General features: G+C 55.1%; 2 protein-coding genes across 2 annotated transcripts; one reads left to right on the top strand and one right to left on the bottom strand.

The window, feature by feature from the left end:
• Positions 1 to 646: 646 nt before the first annotated feature.
• ZPBP2 (zona pellucida binding protein 2) lies at positions 647 to 6,872 on the top strand. The gene is made up of 8 exons (XM_065039424.1): positions 647 to 790; positions 1,651 to 1,731; positions 2,227 to 2,352; positions 2,899 to 3,060; positions 3,473 to 3,691; positions 5,428 to 5,513; positions 6,029 to 6,206; positions 6,745 to 6,872. The coding sequence occupies exons 1-8, from the start codon at positions 700 to 702 to the stop codon at positions 6,840 to 6,842; spliced, it is 1,041 nt and encodes a 346-aa protein (XP_064895496.1). The 5' UTR covers positions 647 to 699; the 3' UTR covers positions 6,843 to 6,872.
• Positions 6,873 to 11,125: 4,253 nt separating this feature from the next.
• LRRC3C (leucine rich repeat containing 3C) lies at positions 11,126 to 15,621 on the bottom strand. The gene is made up of 2 exons (XM_065039417.1): positions 15,489 to 15,621; positions 11,126 to 13,666 (listed from the first exon to the last, which is right to left on the bottom strand). The coding sequence occupies exon 2, from the start codon at positions 13,595 to 13,597 to the stop codon at positions 12,815 to 12,817; it is 783 nt and encodes a 260-aa protein (XP_064895489.1). The 5' UTR covers positions 13,598 to 13,666; positions 15,489 to 15,621; the 3' UTR covers positions 11,126 to 12,814.
• Between the last annotated feature and the right edge of the window lie 3,443 nt (positions 15,622 to 19,064).

Genomic DNA, 19,064 nt, shown 5'->3' with positions numbered 1-19,064 from the left:
CAGCCCAGCCACCCCTGCGGTGACAGCGTTCGGTGCACCAAGCACAGACAGACAGACGTCAGCCCCTGCCCGAAATGTTTCTTCATCAAAAGGGCTGTGGGGCACTGGAACAGGTTGCCCAGGGCAGTGCTGGAGTCACCATCCCTGGAGGGCTGGACAGACCAGAGATGAGGTTCTCAGGACATGGGGCAGTGCCAGGGCTGGGGGAACAGTTGGACTCAATCTTGAGGGGCTTTTCCAACCCAAAATCATTCTACGCACCTAATTCCTCCTCCCCTGCAGTTTCCCATCGTTGCCCACGCAGCTGGAAACGCCACTTTAGAGTCAAAACCCACATTTTGCTACGCACTGTGGAAGAGCGACGTGGTAGTTTCTCAAGCATGGGGGTAAGGCGTAAGAGCCCTGGTGGGGGGACCAGCAGGGCCATCCTTCACTAGCCAAGTGACCTGTAAAGCAATAATAAATATTTTCTACAAGCACAGGGCGTGGGTGAGGAAGAAAAGAGGTGGTACTGATGAACCGGGAGCCTCCAACTCCCACTCGAAGCGCCGCGGTGAGAGCCGGCGCGGCCCCGTCCCCCCCCGGCCGCGCTGCGGGGAGGAAAAGGGCGGGAAGCGGCGGGCGGCGCCGTTACCCCCACACACAGCGGGGCGGGCGGTTGCGGCCGTTGTCGCGGGGGAGGCGGCGCTCGGGGCGGCCATGGCCACGGCCGGGGGCGGCGGACGGCCGCGCTGTCCCCCGGGATGGCTCCTGGGGGTGGTGGCGGCTGCTTTGGGTGTCCTGGCAGGAGGTACCGGGGGAAGGAGCGACAGGGGATCCTCAGGGCGGCTGTGAGGGTGGGCGGGGGGGGGCGCTGCCATCTGTGGAGAGCGCCTGTGCTTTGCAGGACCTTCCTTCAGCTGGTGATGATAAAACCCACTTTTAGAAGGAAAGGCGAGGAGCCCAGCAGTGTCCTGCTCCCTGGCAGCAGTCAGGCAGGGTCATCACCCACTGTGACCTGGAAAAGCATCAGAAAACAGCACGTTATAACAACTTTCCCATCTGGGGGCTCTTATAACAAAAACCCTCAAGCTGCTGTTTCCCAGAAGGCAAAGGCTTGAGGAAACGGCCTCAAGTTGCGCCAGGGGAGGTTGAGTTTGGATCTTGGGAACAATTTCTTCCCTAAAGGGCTGTGGGGCATTGGAACAGGCTGCCCAGGGCAGTGCTGGAGTCACCATCCCTGGAGGGGTTGAAAATACACATAGATGAGGTGCCTACGGACACAGGTTAGTGCCAGGGGTGGGATAACACTTGGATTCAATCTTGAGGGTCTTCCAACCAAAATGCCGCATGTTGCCCCCATCGTGGCTCCCCTCGGCGTCACTGGGAAGAGCTTGACTTCCTAGTTAGATTTTATAACTATTTATTGGCCTTTTGTCTAGAGAAAGGCTGAGCTAGTTTGGCCCTAGTGCATTGAGGCAGATTTGCGATGCAGGCACTAAAGCAACAAAACCAGGCAAGTCAGCAACAAGTAGGAGCCCTTGTTTTTGAGAAAAGGGTGTGGGAAGAAAGAACAAGAAAAGCAAGAGACAGAAACTCACTAGGACAAAGATATATGGTCAATCACACATTTAGATTTCTCTCTCATATATTAAGTCCTTTTCTCTACAGTGACAGCTTCACATAAGGAAGAGAAACATTTCATTGATTTAATTGAAAAGAATTATGTGTATGGCAACACTAAACGTGAAGGTAAACTTGTCTCTTTGTATATATATATTTGGGTCTTACTGGACTTAAAAAATGGAGTTTTAAGTACAGTGATTGTTATGGAAATGACACAACCAAGCTCAGCCAAACAGTGCTGGAGGCTCCCACATACAATCCTGATCACAAAAGTAACAAGAAAAGGGTGGGTTTGGAAACACACTTGTCTCACGGTGCTACTATAAGCACAGATGAATATTTAATGTCTAACTGAGGGACCCTCACCGCAAAAGGCTCAAAATTTGGTGGTTTTTTTGAGCTTGCTACATGGTTTTGCGTAGGACTCCAGTGTCTCCTACTCACAGTCAGCACCCACCAAAATGTGGACAGTTCCACAATATCAATAACTGCAGATACAATATTAAACCTTATACCTTTCAAGTCCAAACATGAAAAAAAATAACATTACATTAAATATATTTTTGAAATAAGTATTTTTGTGATTTCATTTCACTTAATTTACCTTCTCTTGTATTGCAGTTGATGTGTATGTTAAGATGTTTACAAACAGCCCACTTCTAGTATGTATGGATTTGGCTCGTTCTAGAGAAGAGTTGATAGATCCCAACTATTTTTGGGTTGGTCCAGATGGAACAAATTTAGAAGGTTAGTCACCTATTTCCACTGCCCGCCTCAGCCATCTTTTCCCCAGTCACTGATAAAACGGGCTTTCTATAGCTCTTTCACAAACTCAGAAGCAGCCTCTGCCTCAGGGTGGTGGGGAGGCAATCAGGAAAATACGCTGAGATAAATAGTTTCTTTTTTCTATTTACAAGGGCAAAAGCCAACCACAAATGGCTAAGTAGATTACTGTACATGAAATCACATGTTTTCCTTGTTTCTATTGAGGTCACCCTGCAATAGGATGCTGGGTCCAAAGAGTCACTTGGTCCTTTGTCAGATTTTTCCATGAGCTCTGACCTTAGTCTGTGTTTTTCTTCTCCCTGTAAAATTTCCTGATGATTGAGATAGAAGTAAATTTGCGATAAGTCCTAAAGGTCATAAATTTTAGATTGTTTCAGACTGACATGAATTGGTATAATTATGTGTGGTATAATTATGTACAAGAGCAAGATCTCAAATGTTCTAAATGAGCAGAGGATCACAAACCAAACACTTCCGGTAATCAAATATGTCCTGTTTCTATTCTAGGGCGAATATATGTGAATCTTACAGAAACAGGAAAGCTGATGGTGATGGGTTTTAAGGAGTTTATGTCTGGAGCCTACACTTGCACTCTTTCTCACAAAATCATCGAAACTACCACACAAGAAGAAAGAGAAGTGTTGGAAGAATATAAATTCATGGTATATGGTAGGATTGCTAACTAACTAGTACGCTAAAGCACATCACCTCTGTATTTTGGGAAGGTTGTGAAGTGCGTGTTTACTACAAAGCTTAATCAAAAAATAATTAGATAACATTTTATCCCAGAATAGAAAATGATCACTCATCTGCTCTCAAGTTTTGGGAAAGGTTTTAAATAACATACGCACATAAATTCCTGCACATTTCAAACCAAAATATCTCTTCCTATTTGAGTCAGCTCTGGCAAGGACAAATTGGTTCTGCTCTGGTTAACGAGTAAGCATTATTTGTTTGTTTGCTTTTGGATAAGAGCCCTATTTCAGATACAAAGTGCACTGATAGAGACGATAAGGTTCTATATAAGATTCCATCTGTGGTTGCACTGCAGAACTCACACACAAACTCTTTTTTTTTTAAGCATACAGGGAAGCCGACCACGCGTATCGGGTATTTGTTCGCTTTACTACAAAAGAATGCAACCTAGCAGCTAACAGCCAATTCTTTGAGGAGCTAAGGAAGATCTTAAATAACATCATCTCTGATCTGACGTGTCACATCGTAGAGTCGTCCTACAAATGCCACTCTGTCAAGATACCAAAACAAGGCCTCCTGTATGAGCTATTTGTTAGTTTTCAAGGTAACGCATTTCAGTGTTTGTTTGGGAGGGATCATTTAGTTTTATGAACAACCCCAGAGTACTATAAACAGCAGCTGAAAGACATCAAAGTCGAGTACACCTTCAGAAGTCATTTCCCTGCTTTCATTTGGAGTCCCTGTATTTTTTCTTACTAGCCCACAGATGGAGCTAAAATGCAGTTTATATGTTGAATTTGGAGTTAAAACCTGAACGAGAAATATTACTTTTCAAGGAGTGCAGTTGAAAGGGCTTGTTGAAAGGAGATATTTGATAAGACGCCTCTTTTTTTTTTTAAGGAAAATGGCTCTATTTATTTTTCATTATTTGATTTTTAGTAAAGTCTGTGACCTCTGTGGTTTCACTTGATTCGAGGAAACTACGCAGAGGTTAAAACAAGAGCCTCACAGTTCCTTCATGGCAATGCTGATGTGGCTCTATCGCCTTGCAAAACAGGTTAAATCAACCCTGATATCTGCCTCAATTTAGAGATATTTTATCACTGAGGAAAGTTACTCATTAATGCTTTGACCACATTCTTTTTTGTATCTGTCCCCATGACGTGCCAAGATGGACCATCCAACAGGTTATGGAACATTTTACCAGTTTTTACCAGTAAGACAGGTGGCCCTCAGGACAACTGGCCTCTGGAGGTGGTTGACAGAGATAGGAAGCCAAATAGCCCCCTTGTATTCCAGGAGGAAATAGTTGGTGACTTACTGAGCCATCTGGATCCTCAAAAGTCTGTGGGACCAGACGGGATCCATCCTAGGGTGATGAGGGCCAGTTCTGGACCCCTCAGGTCAGGAAAGAGATTGAAGTGCTGGAGCGGGTCCAGAGAAGAGCAACAAGACCGGGGAAGGGACTTGAACACAAGCCCTATGGGGAGAGGCTGAGGGAGCTGGGCTTGTTCAGTCTGGAGAAGAGGAGGCTTAGAGGTGAGCTCAGCACTCTCTAGAACTACCTGAAGGAAAGTTCTAGCCAGGTGGGGATTGGTCTCTTCTCCCAGGCAGTCAGCAATAGGACAAGGGGCCATGGGCTTCAACTCTGCCAGGGGAAATTTAGGCTGGATATTAGGAAGCAATTCTTTGCAGAGAGAGTGGTCAGGCATTGGAATGGCTGCCCAGGGAGGTGCTGGACTCACCGGCCCTGGGGGTTTTTAAACTGAGATTGGACATGGCACTTAGTGCCATGATCTAGTAAACGGACTGGAGTTGGACCAAGGGTTGGACTGGATGATCTCTGAGGTCTTTTCCAACTCAGTCGATTCTGTGATTTTGTGGCCATTTTTCCCCTCAGTAAAGAAACATTCAGAACAAACTGAGGACCCAAAGTTTAAGTTTACATAAAATTTTAGCCTTTCTGTAACCTGAGGGTGTTAGGTGAGAATTTGGTTCCATTCTTCCTGCCAGCTCAGCAACCACCATTTATCAGTCGCTAATTTTTCATCATTCAAATGCATGCAGCCAAAAGAACTATTTCAAAACATGATCTTGACTACAACAGTGACAGGTAAAAAAAAAAAGATCACAAAACATCACCATTCTTCACAAATGAGAGGCAAAATTAAGAGGGTACAGTAGGATGAACTGAGCACCATAAGATGCTAAAAGCACTAATGCATTTTATTTGTTGATGTTTCTGAAATGAACCTAAAAACACCTGCTTGAGGTATTTGAGTTCATTGCAATGTATTTTTCAACACACGTACATGTGTCCTTCTTGCCCCCCACCTGCAGTAAATCCTTTTGCACCAGGATGGGAAGAAGATTGCCACCAAGTTCCTTACGATTGTGAAGATGCGACAAACATGAAAGTCCAAGAGGTTCTGTGTCAGCCACTATTGTGTCACCTCTGCGTATTTAACACAAATTTCTACCTTAGCCGCGACAGATTTGACTGGTAGTAATCCAGCTTCACCCAGATTTTATGGGATTAATGCCATTGTAAATGACAACTCATGGATTTCAAACAATTCAGTTCAGGATGGAAAACTGTTTTTCCAAGTCAAATTGATGCAAACAGTTAAAAAACAGGCTTGTTATTTCCTTTATATTTACCTCTAAGAATGAAGAACTATAAACATCAATATTTATAATAGTATACTGAACTTCCAGTTCTCTAAACTAAAACTTTATTATTTGGTAAATGGAGTATAAAGTAAATCTAGTGTAGCTGATTTCTAAAATCTGTTATCTCTGGCTTAAGGTTAATATCTATTATTAGATTGACACTAGGCCTGGGAGTGGGAACCAGGAGAAGAAGGTATTTACTGAATTGTTAAAATCAAGAAAAAGCAACTCACTGGTTTTTTATTCTTCCAACGTTTCTGAACTTCAGGCAAAAGATCGAATTGGAGCATTTTTCCGTAAGCAGACATATGCTTTGAAGCACCATTTTCAGGCCGTTCCTGCAATACACTACGTGGACAACAGTTTCTCGGTTACTCACATTGACAGTTGTCGACCAGGTTTTGGGAAGAACGATATCACCCACAAGAACTGCGCGAGCTGCTGCGGTAAATACAACCATATGTTGATTTAAATATCACTTATTAGCTCTGGCCACAAGTTTCTCCGAAGAGCATTTGGTAGATATCAGTGTCAAAAGTAAAGATATTTCCATTCATCTTTTGGAAACATATTGACATCACAGGTTTAAGAAAAAAACGGATGGGAACAGAAAACAAGCGGGCAGGTTTTGTTGGTGTGCTCATGGCTGTAACTGTATTTCCAAACAGAGTGAGTGGGAGCGATGAAGTGGTTTGTTGTTTGGGGCTTTTTTTGCCCTTCCAGGTCACTGGTGAGTGATGATGCTCAGGCTACAGAGCAAATAAAACCCAATTATCTTAATGGTAGTGCTGCTAGAAAACACTCAGCTGTTTTAAAAGCTCTTCTGCCAGCAGCACCTACGGCTGGTCATGGAGTTTGGGGTATTTAGCAAGGGGCAGCAAGCTCAGGAAGGGCGAGATCTCACTCCTCACAGCCTCGGGAAGGCCCACGGAGATGTCGGGGGGTCCCAGTCTGGCTGACACCTCAACTCTGTTCTCTTCACAGTGGTTTGTGAGCCTGGAACTTACAGTCCTAACAACGAAGTGACCTGCCAGATTTGTTCAAGGCCTCAAGTCCAAATATATGGAGCAACAGCTTGCTAATAAACTTCTGACGGAAACTGGAAAACCAAAGAGCAGCTGTGAAAGCTTTATTGGTTTTGTCACGTCCTTTTTGGTTTTAGCTACTAATTCTGGAATCCTACGGTCATTTTTGAACAATAGCAGAACATCCTCATTCACACACCCCTAGTTTTTCTGTATTCAGAGACCACTCAATCTGGAAAAGTTATACAAAAAATTAAGTGTCCATGCAAGGTAAAGCAATTCAATGAGGAAACAAAGGACATTTGTCACAGGGCTGCTAATGCAAAGAGTCTGTTTCTTGGTGGGGACACCAGCCACACCACAGCTTTGTCCTGCAATAAAGAAGCTCTAAACAATTCAGGCAAAGACAGAAAATAGCTGTAGTGGAATTACATCTGCCAGTCTCTATGAGCCATTTCTAGCACATATTAATAGAAGTATTTAATCTTTGTGATTTAAAAACACTAAATACCCTTCCGGTTAATTTTCCCCATTTTTCTGGGCCTAAATATTCCAGCCCACCCTGTGCAAAACTGCACCATGTACTAGTTAACAGATACCAGCCCACTCCAGCAGCGGAGCAGAAAGTGAAATCAGGTCTCTGACAAGAGAGAGGGTTAATAACATCCTACAGATTCCCAGATATTACAGTTCTCTCCTTCTGCTCCCCAAAAAGAAGCGAGTATGTCCCAGGAAGAGGCTGCACAGCCTTCGCCTGCTGCATCTTTTCCTTCAGCTGCATCCAATCCTCGTGGCAGAGCTCTGCCGGCCCCAGGTGCCGCGTTACATGAGCAGATGATCCTCTTACACCAGCTGCAAATTCCCCGTCAAGTTCACCGGATGAGTAACGAGTCAAGATACAAATTGCCAAAACACTGAGATAATGGGAAAGGTTTCTTTCCAGAAGAAGAGACATTCTTCGCTCTGCTTTTGAGGGATAGCTGCTGGATCTGCAGCAATTCATCATTTTGCTCATAAAGCACTATTAGGAAAGATTTTCTTTTACTACTATTGAGAGTTCCACAAGTTGCCGGAGCAGCCAGCCTGCCACAGGCTTCCAAAGCCACAGTGGAGCTACCAAAACATGGGCTTTTTTAAAATAAAACCACTTTGCTTTAAGCTGCAAACCGAGCAAAGAGGACTCTGCACCCCCCTGCGCACACGCAGCCATAGGAATCCACACCCAGCTCCCCAGCACAGAGCCGTCCCTTTCTTCTTTGCGCTCTGTAGGACTAAATCAAGCAAAAAAAGCACTTCCTACTCCATAACTCCAACTTCTTATGGCATCTAGAAATTCCTTGGTGGGTATTCATCCAAAAATTGACCCGATTCAACCCAGTTTAACTCATCCATTTTGACAGGAACACAGCAGGAGATGGTACGGGCACAGACCACGCTCCGAGCTTTTCAGAATCATTACTTATTAAATACTGACGAATAAAATGTACCGTAACGAGCATTTAAACTGCCTGTAGGCTGATTATCCGAGCTGCCAACTGGACACTGTGTGCACGGCTCAGGCTAATACAGATTAAGCAGAAGGGCTTAGCGCTCGTTGCCTGCATCTCTTGGCCTATTTCACGACAGGAATGCCACGTGCATAAATTATTATGGGGGAAAAAAAAGCAGTAAGTAGGTACTAAACACAATGGCAAGTCACAAATGAACACTTACTCCTTCTAGAGATTGGAGCTTTAATAGCACTTCAAGCTTTTCAGCAAACCTTAAAAGTCAAAAGATAGTTCAAACATTTCAGCGCTTCATCGCAGAGGGGTTTGTGTCATTAATTCTCATGGTTTTAACATCAGAACTGTTTTTTCTCCCAGCCTGGAACAAACAACTTGAGAAACACGTGTTGGAGCACTCACTGCGGAGCTGCCAGCGACGGGACCGCGTGTGACGGTGACACCTCTGCTGCCATGCGACAGTTGTCTCGTAACTTCCCGCAGCGTCTTTATTAACCCACAATCGAGCTGCTCCTCAAAATTAAAGTCAAGAGGAGTTGAACAGGTCACTGGGCTGCCCAGAACACACCAGAGCTCCCAGCTCACTCAGACACACTGGAAACCATCAGCCTGCCCAGTAGATTATAAGGCTGTGGGGAGGAGCAGGACCAGGTGCCCTGAGATCAGCACATCCCAGCATCTCATCACACCTGTGAGGGGAACGACACAAGGAAACACCAGGTGCGTCAAATCACAGAATTGCTTTGGTTGGAAAAGCCCCTCACGGTCATCAAGTCCAACCTTTACCCCAACCCTGGCGCTGAAATTAAATTTCCTCCTGCCCAAGTCCAGCGACCACATTTTCTGTGCAGCTCTGTCCCTAAAACAAACAACATTCATTGGATTAATGAACCCTTTGCAGACAGTGAATAAATATGATTCGTTATTGGCAGCAATGCCACTGTAAATGGAATTTTTTGGTGATGAAAATAAATAAATAAGGCTCCATAACTGAAGGGCCGTTGCTGAAGTGTAGACCAGCTTTAATCACAGTGTAATTGCTGCCATCAGTTCTAATTACTTATAAATATTTTTTATAACTGTGGAAATTAAACAGTTAGACATCCTTCCTTCCCTCTTCTAAATTGAATCAGTTAAAAGTTCAGGATGTGGTCTGGGGCTGTGAATGCTGAACACGCTTCATTCATGGGCCGAGAAAACCATTATTTTACCTTTCTTTACAACACACAACCCCAAACCTTTAAAACACAGCAAATGCTTGGATCTACAGCCAGGCTGAGCTCAATCAATAGTCGAATATCCAGCATCGCTCAGTCCCTGCACTCCTGGGGGGGTTCAGAAGAGGTGTCACCACCAACAAGGACCCGATTCTTCAGTCTTGCCCCAGTGACACATTTTCCTCCATCCCAGAGAGGAAGAACAGCCCCCCTGACCAGCCCAGTTAATTACCTGCACCTTGGAAGTTAATAACAGAGATTTACGGACGTGCTGGAACGGTGCGGAAGGAGGTCAGGCTGCTAATTCTCCCATTGCTGATCCCAGCAGATCAATCTGCGGTACATCAGGAAATGAATTACCCAGAAATGCAGGATTAAAATGGATTATTATATTTCCTCGCTTTAAGAAGAGCGTTCACTGAGCCCACTGTGCATGCTGAGCACCGGTTCCCAGCTCCCTGGCAGGATCTTGCCCTCAGCAACTTGCCGCAGGAAAGTAAATAGTAAGTAAGGGAAGTAATTACTAATGACATAAATCCACTGAACTTCAGTCCATCCCAGAACAAATTATCTTCCTGAAGCTTATTGCAGATTTTTACGAGGTTTGTTATGTATTTTATTCCACTGTATGACCACATACCGACTGTTCCACAACCAGCCAAGCTCCCTCATGGCAGGAGCTGCCACCGGAATCCACCTCCTTTCCCCCATGCTCGTTAGTGTCAGCTGTAACGAGCCTGGTGGATTCCAACCTAATAACTCCTTGGGCAGGAAAGCTGGGCCAGGCACCAGGCTGCTCCTTGGGGGCTCAGTGTCACCCAGCCCTGTGGTGGGACACCGGCAGCACCCCAGGGACCCCCAGCCCCACAGATGGGGTGGCAGCCGGGTCCCCCGGCACCCCCCAGCCCTCCCCAGCTGCTCAGGGTGGCAGGAGGAGGATCCCCGGGGAGACAACCAGGGTGGGGGACGGCAGCCATCTGCTCGGGAGCCTGGGGTCTGCGGGCTGTGTCACGTCTGGAGACGGCCGAGTGACAAACGAGGTTAATGTCCCTCCAGCGGGATCTGTCACTCTGCGTTAGGTCCCGGGTTTCACCCTCCATGGCACCGCGTGGGGAAAAGGTAGCGACAAACTGGCATGTGGCTGCTGTGGATGCCACAACCCTTGTGGGGACCATGGGGACACCAGGGCTTGTCCCTCATGGCCACTATGGTCCCTGTCCTGTGTGCCACATGATTCTCGGGTCCGGTGAGGACAGGAGGGATGGGAGCAGAGCAGGGTCCCCACAAACCACCCCCCATGGTTCCAGCACGACGCAGCTTGGGGACAAGCGCGGTGACGGTGACCTGAGCTGCGGTGTGTTCATTTATTGAAGGCGAAGGCAGTGTTACCGGAGGGACCAAGGATCGTATTTCTAACAGCGCCAGCAGAGCCCGACGTGGCTCAGGGAAGACATTGGCTGTCGCAGGCGTCCTTCGTCCTTCCCTTGCGGACAGGATGTCGTCGGGGACAGAAGTGACCCTGGCACAGTGGGGATGCCACCCACCGTGGCACAAAGCCATGGGAGCAGCACCCTGTGCCCCCCCCAAATGCACACACCAGCACACACCGGGCACGGGCTCCAAAGTAAAAGCCAATTTTATTGTCATATAAAGTAAGAACATAAAAGGTCCCTTAAACAAAACACATATTGGGTCAGACGGTCCCAGGTGTCCCCGCACACCACGGGGGATGCCCACGGGGGAGCAGCCGCTGATGGTGGCTCGGTTGGGTCCTCCCCAGCCCCTTTTCTCTGGTTGTATGGTGGGGGAGCTGCCGTGGGGCTGGGGGTGCGGGGGGACGCCTGGCTCGGAGCCGGGGCTGAGGTTGATTGTGCGTTGCAGAGCCCCTGGTCTCCACTGAGAAATTAGGCACTTGTGGAAGGGCCGCGGGTGCCGCTCCCAGCCAGCTCCAGCCCACGGCTCCCACGGGCACCAGGGCGAAGGAGGATGGGCAGCAGGTCGGGGACAGAGCCCTGCCTGTGCCAAAACACGCTGCCCGTGCCCAAACGCGCTGCCCGCACCGGGGACTGAGGCCAGAGCAGGCTATAAGCACCCACCATGCTGGGGCAGCCGGAGCCAGCTCTGGCCTGGCACAGAGGATGTTCCAGCAGCTTTGGTTGGTGCTCTTGGTGAATTAAGGCAATTTAGCTTCAGTTGGTTTAAAAAGAAAAAGGGCAAAACCAGCAAAACCACCTCTCTTCATGGCCAGACACTTGGTTGGAAGAGCCTGGGTCTGCTTGGGCTTTGCTCTGAGTTGCCACTTGGACCCTGCACCCCCAAAGGTGGCACCGACCCCCACCCACACCAGCACCCGCCACCTCAGCCTCTACCTACCAACACCAGGAACCTGCGGCCCAATACTGGAAGTGTCAAGAAGGGAATTTGGGGCATTTTAGGGGAGATTCAGGCTCCTGCCAGCAATGCGGGAGTGGGGAGAGGGTGGAGGAGCCGCGGTGGTTCCCTCCATCCCCGTCTCCCATCACAGTGACCGGTCGGCAGCCTCGTGTGTGCAGGAGGGAGCGGTGGGAGCTCTCCTTGATGGCAGAGCGGGGCTGCTGGGAGTGCTACACCCACCCTGGGGAGCACCGAGGGGATACCCGCTCCCCAACATCCCGGCAGGGCTGGACCCACTGCCTGGACCCCTTGGTTCCCCTCCAGAGATGGGTCAGCATCATCCAGAGCTGGAGTGGGGCACCCCGAGACCTGCCTCTCGCCTTTCCCAACCCATGTGTCCCCACCTCCAGCTCTGCCCTTCAGTCCTACTGGGACCTTCGTGGGGCCGGTGACCCGGCAGGGCACTGACCTTGCGGCCGTACCGCTCATCCCCACAGCGCGGGCAGGGAGCCAGGCCCAGGCTGCCCCGCACCACCAGGAACATCTCTCGGGCAGCCACGGGCAAACCGGGGAGGGATTAAAACACTGATTCCGCTAATGCCCCAAGGGATCTCTGCAAAGGAAATCTAAAACTTTGAAATGAAGTCTGAATGTCCAGGTCGGTTGCGTGCTGGGGGGATGCTCATGTTCTCTCTGGTCCTTCGGATGCTGCAGCCACTCTGTGCTCATTGCCAAAAACCACCCACCTCTGCAGCCGCTTCGCCCCTCGCTGCGCCAAAGCCGGGCACTCGCTTCCCCGAGGAGAACAGAACAAATCCACGACTATTTCTGTGCAATGACGGTGGCTGGTGACAGCTCCTGCAGCCACGGCGAGCCTGCGGAGCGGCCGATCCCCAGCTCCACGGGTCCCCACGTCCTGCGGGATGTCAGCGCCTCACACCACGGTGCTGATGGTGGACGACTCCTCCGACCGCCGCTGTTTGCTGGGCAGGGACTTGAGGTACTCCAGGTGCCGCCGGGCGTCCTCCTGGTTCTGCCGCACATAGTAGACCAGGTAGGAGATCACCATGGCGAACCAGCCGAACATGGTGACCAGCATGGCGATGTCCGTGGTCTTTTTGTACACATTGCAGAAGTCCGTGTCGGCAATCACCTGCAGGAAAGCTTTGCCGACGTGCTCCTCCTGCGCCGAGGAGTCGCAGACGATGCCGGCCGAGGAGCCGGCGGCCAGGTCCACCGTGCGGATCAGCTCCTGCAGCCGACAGTCGCACAGCCAGGGGTTGTTGGAGAGGTTGACCTTGGCCTTCAGGTTACTAAAGGCGTCTTTGCTGACCGACACCAGCCTGTTGGAAGACAGGTCCAGGGAGTGGAGGTGCTCTGCCAGGCCCCGGAACGCCCCGCTCTCCACACTGGCGATGGCGTTGTGGGACAGATCCAGCTCCAGCAGGAGCGGCAGGTCTTGGAAGGCATCGCGGGGCAGGAAGGGGATTCGGTTGGAGTCCAGGTAGAGCTTGTTGGTGTCGTTGGGAATGTCCCTGGGGACCTCGGTCAGCCGAGCGTTGCTGCAGCGGAAAGTCTTCAGCCCCTCCTCTTCCGAGGGGTAGCAGCCCACGGGGAACGCAGCAGCCGAGCGGAGGCAGGAGGCCAGGAGGAGGATGCTCTGCAGGAGCAGCCACATGGTGACCGAGCGGAGGAGGACCCGCTCTGCCGCAGGCATGGTGCCGCGCTGGCTTTATCACACGGCTGCTGGCCTGGTGGCTCTCGCCCACGGTGGTTTTGGCTGCATCTGAGATGGAGACAGCAAGAAGACAGCGTCAGACCAGGGTGCGGAGAGGCAGAACCGCTGCTGTGCCTGCCATGAGCATCACGGCTGGCTGTGAGATGGGGTCAGGGATGGGAACAGTGATGCGGACAGGGATGGGGACAGCCGGCATAGCTCATGCATCCCCCGTCCCCTGCCATCAGCAGCCTCGCCCAGGGTTCCTGCACAGCACGATCAGGCTCCGAGGGGCCGAGCAGACACGTCTCCGGCGTGCCGGCAGCTGGGCTGTAACAAGCGGAGGCGGCTTGGGCTGAGCCAGAGGTGGGGGTGAGCTCCCTCCCGCCAAGGTCACCGCGGTTTGGTCGCTCGCTCACACGAGGCCAACACATCCTGCAGCAGCGGCCGGCGGGACATGCCAGCGGTGAACCCGGGCTCCAGGCGAGTGGCTGCTGCAGGCAGCCCCCGGGGAACACGACGGAAAACACGTGCGGGCAGAGGCTGAGCAGGTTCCCGCTCCCTGGCTCCATCCCCAGCAGCGCCCGCAGCACACGCAGACACATGCCGGGTTTCCCCCCGTTTTGAGGGGATTGGGGCAGGTGGGTTACTTGGCACCGCTGTCCCCTGCCACCCCGGCCATGGGGCCAGGCTGCCCACACCACCCCGTAACCATGGTCTCCATCCAGCTCTTTATTCCGGAGGGGAAAAACGTCAGCAGGAAAGAAACAAAAACAGAAAAAGGAAATTCACTGGAGCTGAGCGTGTAAGCGAGTTCCCAGAGTGGTGGCAGCAGATAAGGGCCACGGCCGAGCTCTGCGAGCGCGCTGCCCGGCTTTTCCAGCCGTGGGTCCCGCGACATCCAGGGGCTTCAGATTGTCCCTGGCAGGGCCACGGTGGTGAAGCCATCAAGGCAGGATGCAGGTGCTCTCCCACCATCCCACCATTAAAGACACGGGTGTAAAAGGCCACCCCATGGCACCCCATCAGGCAAAGCTGAGTGGGGCTCCCCAGCAAGGGACAGAGGTGCCACCCAAAGGTGACCCTGGTAGCATATTCTGGGTGAGTACTTGGGCACTGTAAAGCACCCCAACCGCGCCAAAACACCCCAAGGTCACACTGGTGCAGAGCCGACCCCTGCGCTGCGATCCGCCCGGGCTCCTGGATGTCCCCGAGCGGGACTAGGGCTGAGAGCGGCCGAAGGGCACCGGGAAGCCCAGCCCTGCACCGGCACATCAGCCCGGCAGGGGGGACCAAGTCTGCCAGAAGTAACCTGGGGCAAACGCTGCCCCTCGGGATCCCCCTCCCGCTGCAGGGCGGGGAGCGCTGAGCCGGACACCGCGGGAACCCACCGGGGTGAGCCGGGAACCGGTGACCCGGGACAGGGGGGCTTCATCCGGGGGACCCCCGCGGGAGGGATGCGGCTCTCCAGAGCCCCGCGGTGGGCTCGGATGGTTCCACCCCCCGGTGCTCCGGACCGTTCACCGCAGCGAGGACAGGCACAACCAGCGCCCACGCCACAACACCGGGGGGTCCCCAGCCCTCATCAGGGCACGGGGGGCCCCTGCCCGACCCCGGGGGTCGCCGCCAGCCCCGGGGAGGGCGGTTGAGGTGCCCGGGGGAAGGACGGGGCTGTGCGGGCTCCAGGACCCGCCGTGCTTCCAGCGCAGCCGGGGATGCCCGGGGTTCCCCCCGGCTCCCCCCGGCACCGGGGGCGTTGCGGGCGAGGGAAGCCCCGGTGCTTCCCCGGGGGAAGCTCAGCTCAGCTCAGCTCGGCGCTGCCGGGCCCCCCCCGCCGCCGCTTCCCGCCCTGCCCGCTCCCCGTGCCGGGGGGGTCCCGGTGCGGACTCACCTGCCGTGCGCAGCCCCGCGGTGGCGGAGCGGCCCCGCGCCCCGGGCCGGAGCGGCCGCGCCCCGCGCAGCGCGGCGGGCCCGGAGCCGGCGGCGGCGACGGGGCCGGTGGGCGGGATCCTCCGCCCGGGCCTCCCCGGGGCTCCCCGCCCCCGGCCCGCCCCGCCGGGGGGGCCGCAGAGCGCCGAGCACCCCCGGCCCCGCGCTCGGGTCGCCGCCAGCCACTCGTCCCCGGGAGAGGCTCTGCCCCGGCACCGCAGCCCGGGGGGAACCGGGGATACCCGGCGAGAAGCTGCCGGGACCCCCGAGCCCGGGGCAGCCGGCGCAAGGGGTTCCCGGGGGAGCACTGCGCCCCCCGCCCCGCCGTGTCCCCCCCGACCTCGCGTGGTAACACCCCCGGCCCCGAGCAATCCCCCGGGGGCTGTGCACCCCCCGGCTCTGCCCCCGCCGCCCCCCCAGGGGTCCCCCGCCCCTCCGCAGTCCCTCGGGGAGAGCAGGACCCCCCCTAGGCCGGCGGGGGGAACGTGCCTCCAGCCCCCGCCCGCAGCCTCCCCGCCCGGTACCGGCATCGCTTACTCGGGGAAACCCGAGCCGCGGCGGCAGCGGGCGGGCAGGAGCCTCCTGCCCCCGGGGGGCACAGCGGGTCCCCCCAGCCCAGCCCCGAGCTGCCCGGGCCGGGGCTCGCTGGGCTGCGCGGGGTTCGGTGCTCCCGGGACGCCGCCGTTCCGGGACACCGGCGGGGCCGGCTCAGGACCATGGAGAGCAGCCGCCGTTACCGGGCCGGGCCGGGACCGCCGAGCGGGGCGAAAGCCCCAGCTGCCCCAGCCGGGCCCCCCCGCTGCTCGGGGCTGCTCCCCGGTGCGACATGGTGCACCGGGGCCGTGCCCTTGTCGTGCTGCAGCAAGGACGGTGGCGGCCGCCCGTGCTCGGTCCCCGGTTCTCCTTGGAGGGGGCGCCCGGCGCCGCACAGTGACATTCTCCCGCTGCTCCGGGAGGATAAACCGTTTATGAAGCGCCTGGTTTGGATCTCGGCTCAATTAGCAGAACAAAACCTGACAGGAGAGGCGCAGCCAGGCCGGGCCGGAGCCAGAGGCTTCCCCGGGCCCCCCACACTCCCCGGGGACACCCCCGCCCTCCAGATGGGGCCAGGTGGAGAGGACAGGGCCAGGGCTGAGCCCATGGCACAGCGGGAGCTCAGGCTGCCCCAGACTCTGCACCTCAGGGTGCTGCAGCCAGCGAGGGTTCAGCGTGGCCAAGGGTCGGCACACACCAGGGCAGCTGTTGGTCTGGGGCTGTGATGGTGTCCATGCTCAGGATGGTCCAGCCAGTGTGTCCATCACGGGAGCTGTGACCTGAGCCAAGCCCAGGGTCGGCTGGGGCAGGATGTGGCCGGGAGCCTGGCAGGCAGCAGCCAGGGAGCCTGGGCACCTTCACCGGCGTCTCCCCGGTTGGCCAGGAGCAGAGAAGACTTGTGCTGCCCGTCACCAGTCCCAGCGCCGCTGGGAGCAGTGCAGGGAGCAGGAGCAATGCTGGGGATGCAGCAGCGTGGAGGCAGCTCCAGGTGACACAGCCACCAACTGCGGGATGGGGCCCGCGGGCATCGAGCAGCCGGGGCGGCTCGCAGAGGCTTGGGGTGCTTGAGCTCCCACTGGCACCCAGAGCAGCAGTGGGTCACCACAGCAGCGGCAGAGAACCTGGGAGCACTAGCAGCACCAAGACTGCGCCCCATGGGTGTCCCATGGGGACACAGCACCTACCAGCCCAAAAAAACAGCACCTGCAGTGCAGCACGACCCTGCGCAGACCCTTCCCCACCGCAGCCGCGGGAGGGCTGGCTAAAAATAACCAGCACCGGCTTCTTGCTGCTACCGTGGTGCTAAATATAGTGGGTATCGACCGGGCAGCAGGACCGGCAGCCCGGGAGAGTAGGAGGGGAGCGCGGCCCCCCCAGTGCCGGGGGAGACCAGGAGCGAGGGCTGGGAATCCAAATGGGAACAGCCCCAGTGAGCACGGCGGGAGCTGCTGGCCTGGGCTGTGGATGTGGCTGGAACCCCCTGGAGAGCCCCCACACCACAGTGCCGGGGTTCCCTGAATCAGGCTGGGGAGCCCAGGGAAGCGGGTTCCCGCCCCGCGCGTGCGCCAGCAGCGAGAGGCTGCCTGCTGCATCACTGAGAGGGATTAATATTTATGGCCGTTTAAAAATAGCTGTCGCATTGTGCTTCCCCCTCACGTGCGGAGTCAGCGGGGTGCGGGGAAGCTGCTAAATTAGATGTCACCGCGCAGAGGGAGCTGCTCAGTCAGGCAGGAGCGTGGATAAAAATAGAGGCTGCCGTGCATGCGTGGCGCTCCGGCAAAGCAAGGCCAGCTCCCTCGGGATCCCCCACCTGCGCACACCGGCATCCCCGCACCTGCCCTGCCGAGGGCACCCCGAGGGACCCGGCAGGGACTTGGTCCTCCTGGCCAGTGGATGCAGCACCCACGGGTGCTTTAACCATGTGTGTGTCCCACCGTGCCCACGTCTCCCTGGGAGCGGCCGTAGCGGAGCTCTGGCTCCAGTGCGCAGCGCTGGCACTGCGTGTGGCACCAGGCGGCCCTGGGCCTGGCAGCCGGCGGGGTCTCGGTGGCCTCGCCGTGCCCAGCCAGCACACGGCCACCCAGCCAGAGCCGGCTGGGGCCTGGAGCTGGACGTGCAGCCGGTGCCGAGGCCAAATGGATGCGCACAGGGTCAGGATGCACGGCTCAGGCTGAGCGCCCCGCGGGGACGCTGCTGTGGGGTCCTTGACCTTGCAGCGCTGCGAACCCACCCGGGGCCAACACCAAAACCCCACAGATGGGCTTCACAGGGAGGGCTGGGGGGCCGCGAGCGGCACCAGCAGCGCTGCGTGTGCGGCAGCCGGGGTGCACGGCGCTGCCGGGGGCTCCGCTCGGCGCAGGACCCCGGCGCAGCTGCAGGCAGGGGGTTCGCAGCACAAAGTGGCTTCGCTGGCGGCGGGCGGCGCGCACAAAGCTCTGCACAGATGGCTGCGCGCACCGAGGGGCCGTGGCAGCGCCACGCGATTAGCTTTGATCGCTGTGCAAACAAAAGCCGGGCCAGATGGTCTCCCCCACGCTCATCCAGCGCAGGAATCCAGCGCTCCCAGCCCCTGACCTTGGCCGGGTGTCCTGCAGCACAGTGTCCCTGCCCAGGTCGCTTGCACAACACCTGCTTGAGCTTTTCCCCTGGGAAGGGTGGCAGGGGAGGGAGCCAGACCCTCTCCAAGCAGGGTGGGAGCGCCCAGCTGGGTATGAGCCCCCCAGGGTGCAGAATGGGGCGGCTACAGCCCCCGAGTGCTCTCCTGGGGCTGCTCCCCCCACTCAGGGCTGGCAGGGGGCATGGAATCATCTTGGTTGGAAAAGCCCCTCAAGATCGAGTCCAACCATAACCCAGTTTTGTCACTGCCCCATGTCCTGAGAACCTCATGTCCATCTGTCCAGCCCTCCAGGGATGATGACTCCAGCACTGCCCTGGGCAGCCTGTTCCAATGCCCCACAGCCCTTTGGGGAAGAAATTGTTCCCACATCCAACCTCAACCTCCCCT

This window comes from Columba livia, chromosome 23, assembly GCF_036013475.1.
Source record: "Columba livia isolate bColLiv1 breed racing homer chromosome 23, bColLiv1.pat.W.v2, whole genome shotgun sequence".
Taxonomy (NCBI): Eukaryota; Metazoa; Chordata; class Aves; order Columbiformes; family Columbidae; genus Columba; species Columba livia.
Note: the sequence above shows the minus strand (reverse complement) of the source record. Positions and strands in the feature narration are given on the sequence as shown.